Consider the following 9,255-nt stretch of genomic DNA (forward strand, 5'->3'; position numbering starts at 1 on the left):
TAATGACAAGAAACTGATCGTTAAATTTGTTGCCTAGCTACCATGAGTACCGGCTCAAAAGCACTTCCTCTCAGTTCCTTTATGTTTTTACCCTTATGACAAATTTCTTACCAAGTTGACAATAACCCCAATTCTCTCAACCAGAATCTCTAAAACAATGGACGCTAATGAATAGCCATTAGAGCCCTTTGTTTGGAGCAAAGATTATTGGTGATGAAGTTAAAGATCCAGATAGGAACATCATTTTGCTAAATTATGAGCTTTGAATAGAAAAAGAACAATCAGCAAATAGTAAATAGTTTCATTCTTAAAATAATTTCAGATTTAAGTAAACAGTTACAAACAGAATTCAACAGAAACGAATCATTGTAAACTACAATTATCAGATGGTGCAAATCAAATATAAAGAAATAATTCAATTCTTCCACAACATACAGTTGAAGTTTTGCCTCACTTCAATTTTCTAAATGGAAACAAGTAACTCATTGATCAACAGCACCCCTTTTGAAGATAAGGTCTTGTAAGTTGATGGATTCCAGGTTTTACATCTTTGCCGCCAAGAACCGTTGAAAAGAAACACATAGCCCCGCCTGCAAAACCGCCACAATAATGAACAACGTAGCGAAGTTAAAAACGGAAATCTCATTTAAGTAATCAAAAGAAATAATGATATAAAACATACCCTTTTGGAGTTTGGACAGTTTCCATCCTTCTGTGTATCAAAATCCATCATCAAACAACATCAAATCTTTATCTTTTTAAACATCGATCTAAACCAAAACCAAGGGGTTTTCTAACATCTTTCTCTCGGATTTCTCATCATTAAAACTGATAACCAATTTTGACATATCGAATTCATTCGAATTTCTTCTTTTCCCGATTTCGAATATGTATTTTTTGCTGTTCTGATTCATTAGTTTCCGACTTTGCAAAACTCCCATAGACCTTGACTTGCTCAGCTTCACCAGCGGCGTTTTCCCCGTTACTCCAGCCCTTTTGTTTACCAATGCCACGTGGTCACCGTCCAATTCAATCTCTGTGGGTCCCATCTTCATCATCATAGCCGCCCCTCCAAACGAACCAACCGATTTCGACCTCACCACACGATCGCTAATCAAATCAGTGTTGAGATCTACATTCACACTCGATACTTTTCGGCTATTTCTCCGACTTCCACACCTTGAACCCCTTACCACCTCCTCGCTACCCTCAAACACCTGGTTCTTCACCAACGGCTTGTCCACTCGTTTCACGCGCCGCCTTAGATTTCTCCAAACAGGTCCCGCGTAAACTCTCTTCCTCACCAACTTCAAACATTCCACCACCTCGGCCACTCCGGGGCGTTTCTCCGCTGTGGACCTGACGCACTTAGCCGCCAATACGGCCAAACTCCTGATCACCTCCTTATCCACCGGTGGCCTGACACGACCGTCGCAAATTGCTGCGAAATCTCCTCCCTTGATCAACGGTACCGCCCAGTCAACTACCGATGGGGGACTGTAATTAAAGTCAATGGCATGTCTCCCACTGATAATCTCCAATAGCAAAATGCCGTAACTGAACAAGTCACTTTTAGTGCTGACGTCACTAGGTGCCAAATAACCCGGGTCGAGATACCCTAACGTCCCCGCCGGTGGGGTGCTCTTAACCCGTACATCCTCCACGTTTCCTCTTAATGCAAGCCCGAAATCACCCAACCTCGCGTTCCAGTTATGATCGATCAAAACATTTGACGATTTTATATCCCTATGGATTACAGGCGGGTTAGCCGAATGCAAAGCCTGAACTGCTTTTGCAACATGTAAGGCGAACCGTACACGCATGGACCAACCCGGCGGTCTAGAAGAAGAATGTAAAAGATCGTATAAAGAACCGTTGGGCATATATTCCACAACGATTAATTTATTCCTAGAAAGGGTATCGGAACAGTAACCGATGAGATTGACGAGACGAGGATCATAAACTCGGGAGAGAATCTCAATCTCGTTGTCTGCGGGACTGCTACAGTTTATTGTCGTCTTTTTAACGGCTGCGATTAACTTGCCATCGTCTAGGACAGCTCTGTAGACAGAACCGTGACTGCCTTTGCCTAGAAAGCTGTCGGAAGAGAAATCATTGGTGGCGGAAAGGAGATCAGTGTAGCGAAACTGTCTGATTTCAACGTTGTTTTTGGTTTTTCTGGGTTTGTTTTTCTTGGATTTTCCTCTATGACAATAATCCCAGTTGTATGGATCACAAACGGCCACGGCTGACTCTGCGTTGCAAGCTAAGTAACCCATGAGGGGGCTAGAAATGGAAAAGAAAAAGTGTTTGGTTTTTTCTCAGGTGGGTTCCGGAAGAGAAGTGGCAAGCGGCGTCGAATGGTGGGAACGGCAATGGAAAAAGGCCATTAGTAGTGAAGAAGGTTAGTGGCTCTAAAGTGTTTTATAAGTGTGTACTGATTTACAGCTTTGGGCAATCAAAGCTTGAAATTTTTGAAAAATTTTATACTTTATTTTATTCATTATTGATTTTCGCCATGCAAAAGTGGGAGACTTGGAGATGAATTTCTCGGGGGAAGGTTTAAAGCAGTGGGGTAGAGTGGGGTCCATATGTTTTTTTTATACTTTTTTCTTCTCACTTTTTTAAAAATATTTTTAAACCTTATCTTATTAGGCAAATTATTCTACCGTCGGTAATTTTTAATTAATTTTATGTTACAAAGAAAAATTCAGAACGTTAAGGTACCATCTATTATTATTCTCAAAATTAACATTGTAATTTAATCATTAAAATAATTTTATTGTTATAGTGATTTTATCACTTATGATTTTAAATCATTTTATTTAATTAATAATTATTAGTTTTTAAAAATTAAAAATTGTTATATTTGATATTATTGAAAAATTAAATATTATTTTATTTAAAAAATTAAAATAATCATATTATAATAGTTACATAACTTAATCATATTAGTAATATCTTATTTTAAATAAAATAAAATAAAATAATTAAATGAAAAAAAATGATAAATAAACTAATTTTATAATATAAATTTATTTAAAAATTATTAAATTAAAAAATAAAACTAAATCTATTAAAATTGTAATAAAAGGAAAACAAAAAAATATTATATGATATTAAAAAAATAAAAAATACATAAAATTTTTAAAATTTAGTATAATTAATGTTATTTTGAAAAAAAAATGCATAATATAAAATAATTATTGTTAAAAAATGTTTTAATTTTACATTAAATGAGTAATATTTATTATATTTGGTTTTATATATCATTCGGATGATAAAATTTTTATCTTTTTAAATAAAAATTAAATAATCTTTCAAAAGAATAATTTAATAACTTGTAATAATCTAAAATCATTCAATTTTTATAAAGATTAATCTCATAAATAATCTTCAACTTATAATAAAAAATTTAATTATACTTAAATTATAAATATATTAATTAAAATAATATTAAAAAAATTATTTACCTATCATATGTTATTATTTAAAGTTAATCATATTAAAATTAAATATTATGTTAATTAATAAATTAATAATTTAAATATTATATTAAATTTTTAAAATTATAAATATTTTATTATAATTTAAAAATAAATGGTCACATTAATCACCTAATTAAACATGACAATCTACCACCTGCGTGTAAATATCATGACTTCGAGAGATAAGGCGTACCAAACACCAAGTGACATCTGAAAACCTTGGAGCCAATAAGAGTTGGCTCTTTTGAGGCTTTCTTTTATTGGTTTGTTTTCATGTTCCTTTGACTGCTATCATTCTAAAAGCGAATAATCTCTTCGACATTTGGTGATTGATACGACTTCTCTTTCGTCGTTTTATGCTCGTTCGGTTTGATAGCATTTTTTAAGGTTGTAGATGCGTGGATGGCGCAAGAATCCATTGGCAATATTCAGTTAAGTTGTTAAGTATATCTCTTTATTATTATTATAATAACAGTATTCACTCAGAAGTCAGAATAATTGGTGAAATAAAGACTTTTGATTAACCATATCATTGAATTTTGATTAAAAAAAAGGGTGACTATCTTTTTCATCCTTCGAGGGTTAATTAATTTAGAAAACATATTCATGGCTTAGGTAAATTTGATTACGAGTTTCAAAGTTATGGAAATTTCATTCAAATTTGAAATTTAATTTAATTAATATATATAATTATTTTTTAAAATATGATATTTAAATTTTAAAATTTTAGAATTTTTTATTTTTTTAAGTAATAATCTTCTTTATATAAAAAAAATATATACCTTGTGCTGGTGAATTTTAATTTAAATCATTTATATTCTATTCTTAAAAAAAAAAAGGTAACGTGGGATTATCACCACTAGTACTTCTATTTATGAAATTAAAAAAAAAATTATTTAAATGATTTAAAGTCACGGTTCAAGTGTATTTATTTGAATTTATATGCACAAATATATAGTTTAATGTTGCACCCTACCTTCATTAAAATTAAAAGTTATTGCACATGATCGGCATTAAAAAAATTATTGCAAATGACGTTTTTTGGTAGATTTGGTTTTGGATTTATTGTCATATTTTTTATTGCATTATCAAAAGAAAATAACATAAATTTATGTAAAGTAACCATTTCTTAAAATCAAATGAACATGGATAACTTAAAACTACCTTTTCCAAATATAGCATTGAACTTAATTGTATACAAGGGTTAGAACATACTTACTACTAGATCTATTAATGATTTGTGGTCTTCCTTTTCTTAAATGAAGCAAAACGATTGCTTCAAGCGATCATGGAAATTAATTATTGAAGTACCTATAACATGTTCAATTGATTAAATACAATAAAGGCAAATTTCCCATTATACTTTACTTCAATATTGAATTTTGCCACTCAATTTTTATTTTTATTGAATTTTGCGGTTGAACTTTAGTTTAAATAATTTGAAGATACAGTTAAAAAAAGAATATTCATTCTAACTATTTTCTTTTAATAATTAACTATAATAAATTAATTAATAAAAAATTAAAATTTAATGTAAAATTTTAATTTTATAAAAACTAAAGATCAAATTATTTTTCCCTTTTATTATTCCATTTATTGGTAATTGATAATGATATCTAAAGTTGATAACGGTTTAAATCGGATTGAATTTAATTCGATATTTTTATAATATATAATATTATAAAATTTTAAAATTTAATCTAAACCTGAACAGGCTTTTCATACAATCTGATTCGAATTAAATTTTATTATTTCAATTAGATTCGTCGGTTTTAAAATTTTTTTATTTTTTATATATTATTTTAATATAATTTTTTAATATTTTTAATAGATTTAGATATAAAGCAATTATTTTTATTTTATAAAAACTTAAAATATATATATAAAGAAATAAAAATATATATAATTCAATTTGATTTGAATTTTTTTGATTTTTCATTTCTTGATATAAAACTTAATTTAAATATAATATATATTTAATATTTAAATTTAATCTGAATAAAAAAATATCTAACTTAAAGCAAATACTAAAATTTTAAATCAAATTTCAATTTTTTATTTTTTTCTCACCCTAGTAACATGGAATAATAATGATACTCTAAGAACAAATTTGACTACCGAACACCAAATCCGTCATATCCATCTCATTTTAAAGTTATTTTCATCTTGATATTTTTCTTCATTGTCATATCATTTTTATGTTTCTAATTTTAATTTAATACAGACTTAATATTAAATGAAATATTTTACAATTATTGAAAATTAATATTTGGAGGGAATATTCCTTCTTTTGTAAAGTTCTAAAAAAAATTTATTAAAAAAATAAAATGTAGTGACAAAATTTCTATAAAAAAATAAAAAAGTTTAATGGTAAAATTCAGTGAAACAACAGTAGAATGAATATCAAAGTATAGTGATAAATTTGTTCTTAATCACTATTTTTCCAATCAAATTAACCTGTACCTTTAGTAATTGATAACGTGGTTCAATCAATTAGTTCCTTTTTCGTCTTGACATTAAGAGATTTTGGGTTCCAGCAAAATGTAAGCCTACTAGCAAGATAAGTGAAAAAACAGGATATCCGATCGAAAACAACATGTTTAATTAACTCCAATTTCTTTTCACCAAATATGTATAATGTTGTTTAATCATTAAAGTTATAAATTTATGTTGTTTACCATCTGATGTATTTATTTTGACCCCTCCTGGCTATTCATGTGATGGAGCAAGGTCGGCTTTAGTTTGAATTGAAATGCCCCATTCCATTCTCCACCACCAAAATGTCACATCAGCATCACAGGGCCGCATCTTGTTGGCTTAAACCCCACTCGAAATGGTTGGGGGCTGTTGCTTCACTTTCGTAATAAACAGAGGATGGGACCTGTCTTCAGTTTTGACTTTTGACTCTCCCCAGCTGATCAGCGACCCCAAAGCGAAAGCCAAGTTCAAGGTCACCCTCTCTCTCTCACAAGACCCATGGCTTGATACAGCAAATGCTTACGCAAAAATAAATAAATAAATAAAGCTATCAAAATTAGAAAAACGTGGAAATGATGTATTTAAAAGGTTTGGTATTCAATCCAGCTAGAAGAGTGAGTTAAAAGAGTGGGGTCTTCATCTAACCAACACCTACTTTTTTTTAGGGAAATCAAAACTGGAAATGGGTTAACTAATTATTTATTCCGCATCACCGCGGTTTGCTGTTTTTGTCAAAATTGAATTGGAGCTCTTTTTTGGATTCAAAGGTTTTTTTTTTTTTTTTACTTTAGCTTGGCCTCTCTCCAAATGATTTTCTTTTGGAGGTGAGACAGGTTGTGATTTGTAGCAGATTTATCTTTTTGGGTGGTCCTACAAGCTTTTCAAAATGCTCTCAAAGTCTCAATAATGTCTACAAAGCAGGAAGTCCAAGGGCGTTTACCAAAATTATTGAATTTTACAGACTTTGCACCTTCAATCATGCTCAATCATTTTTAACATTGAGTAAGTATTATTATTGATGTAATTAACTAGTAGAGAAAAAACTTGAGTTTTAATCGAAATGATTTGTTTTTTTTTTAAGTGGATTTCTCTATGATTAAATTCAATCTTCAATATTTTAAGAGTAAAAAAAAAAAAATGCTATAACATAATTGTTAGGTAAAAAAAATTCTTAATATAATTGAACAATCAAACCATAAATCATTCACAAAAGAGATAATAATTTAATATAATTTAACTCAACCAATTTATGTCTACAAATAAGAGAAAAAATTAATTAGTTATAAAAAATTACAAATAAAAAAAATCATCAATACTCAATCTCGGATAATACCTATAAACTCTCACATTTTTTTATAATCTTATGGAGTATTTTTAATCAAGATAAAAACATATATTCATGTGTACTATACTTATCTGATCCTCTCATTTTTTTTCTAATCCACTCAAATATGTACACGCATAAGGATAATATACACCTATAAAGACGTCAATTTTTTATAATTTTACGAGTGTCTACCTAATAAAAACTTATAATTTTCTTACATTTTTTTATTATATTTAATCCTATAAAGACTTCATCTCTTTGTTAGATATTGACTTACTTATCAAAAATTTTTTTTCTTTTAAAATTCTTTTCTTATAATTTTTTTTATCTATTAAATAATATCTAATCAACATCAAACAAATTTGTTATATAATTTGAATCATAATTCCTAATAATAATTACAATAACTTTCAAAAAAGAAAAATAAACTTTAAAAGTAGAGGGACAGTTGTATGTCAAAAAGTGCAAGATTTATCCTTTTTTTTTTAATTTTGTAAAAGAAAAAAGTTCTTAAAATAATTTCATTAAAAGAAGAGAGTGTTGCTAAAAAGTGCTTTAAATTAGATTTGGTATTGTTTTGAATATCACCGTGTGGACGTGAGATCACTTTGTATTGCAGGGACCGAGGGAGGCGTGCTAGTGTTTGAATTTAGAATTCAAAATGTATTATAAACTGCCAAAATTTTCTGTATGTACTTAAGAATAACTCATGCTTAGAACAAACAAACATTTTTTTATTTGAAAAAAAAATCTTAAAATCTTTTTTTTGAAAAAAAATGCACCAATTACTGAATGAAATAGTCAAGAAAGTAAAACAAATACTTATCTCACGACTTGAAGAAAAGGAAAAGTAATTAGGTCTTGGTTGGGGTTTATCCAAACATTGCATTCATGTTTAAAGTTCTGCCTGTGGTTAGATAATTCGATTAGTAAATAAATTTAGTCCTAATCAATTTTATAATACAATGAGAGTATATTTAGAATTCATTGAAGCTTCAGTGGGTTATGATTGCAATGGAAAAATGTGTCAAAAGCCCTTTAAAAGCTGCTGGACATTCATTTGGATGACATTACGGGGGCACGTTTAACTCCGTTTGTCCACAGCTATAGAGTTGGCATCGGGATGGGACGAGTCGGATTTTTGTTTTCTCCATCTCCGACCCAAAATGTTAATACTTTTATTCGATGTCCGATCCATCCTCACTCGGAGATTCTAATGGTAAAACTTGATTCCGACCCGTTAAGAATATTTTTTACCTAAATTCAACTTGATCCGAATTCAAAATCATTCGTCAAGCAAATTAAAAAATCAACCTGGCCCTGGAGCATGTCCAGAATGTCTGGTTACAGTGAATCGTATAATAAAAGAGCAGCGTCTCTTTGTGATCCGAGGATGTTATGAATCGATCTAGATGGGACAAAAGAAAGGCGAGATTAAAGAAAGAACAGGGGCAATTGCAAAAGACGTGACTGACTGAAGAAAGATTTTTATTAACGGCCAAAGCAAAATGCTGAACTCCGCTCGCCCGGAAATTCAGACAGCTGGGGAAGACAAAACCACAGCTTCTATTGCTGACGAATGGGAGCGATTGGTTGTCAGTGAAATCCCTGTGAAATATTCTCCCACTTGTACACTCAAACCCAAGTCAGATCAATCAGTTCTACTTCTATCCCCACCAGACAACAGCAGGCAGCTAGATAGAAATACTACAAGGATACTATAGAGGCTGGAGGTGCCAAGACAGTTAAAATCAAAAGCAGCATTCTCTCCCAGCTTTATAAGGAGAGTTAGACGAGGAGGTTAAAAAAAAAAGAGAAATTCTAAAAAAAATTACATATATATATATATATATTAAAGATATTTTGATAAATATCTCGGATCGAGTTTATACAAAACCTGACCCTAACTTCAATCCGACATTCAAAAAGAAAAAAATTTATTCAACCTGATCCAAAATCTAT

The 9,255-nt window shown here is 30.0% G+C and overlaps 1 protein-coding gene across 1 annotated transcript; it reads right to left on the reverse strand.

Annotated features, from left to right (window-relative positions):
- Positions 1-269: 269 nt before the first annotated feature.
- On the reverse strand, positions 270-2,467 carry LOC111311306 (serine/threonine-protein kinase-like protein At1g28390). The gene is made up of 2 exons (XM_022910679.2): positions 683-2,467; positions 270-590 (listed from the first exon to the last, which is right to left on the reverse strand). The coding sequence occupies exon 1, from the start codon at positions 2,277-2,279 to the stop codon at positions 771-773; it is 1,509 nt and encodes a 502-aa protein (XP_022766414.1). The 5' UTR covers positions 2,280-2,467; the 3' UTR covers positions 270-590; positions 683-770.
- Positions 2,468-9,255: the final 6,788 nt, after the last annotated feature.

This window comes from Durio zibethinus, chromosome 1, assembly GCF_047325235.1.
Source record: "Durio zibethinus cultivar Kanyao isolate XHJ-2024 chromosome 1, ASM4732523v1, whole genome shotgun sequence".
Taxonomy (NCBI): Eukaryota; Viridiplantae; Streptophyta; class Magnoliopsida; order Malvales; family Malvaceae; genus Durio; species Durio zibethinus.

What these genes read in the sequence shown, in the direction of transcription:
- LOC111311306 (XM_022910679.2), bottom strand. Translation starts at nt 2,279, where the DNA reads ATGGGTTACTTAGCTTGCAACGCAGAGTCAGCCGTGGCCGTTTGTGAT.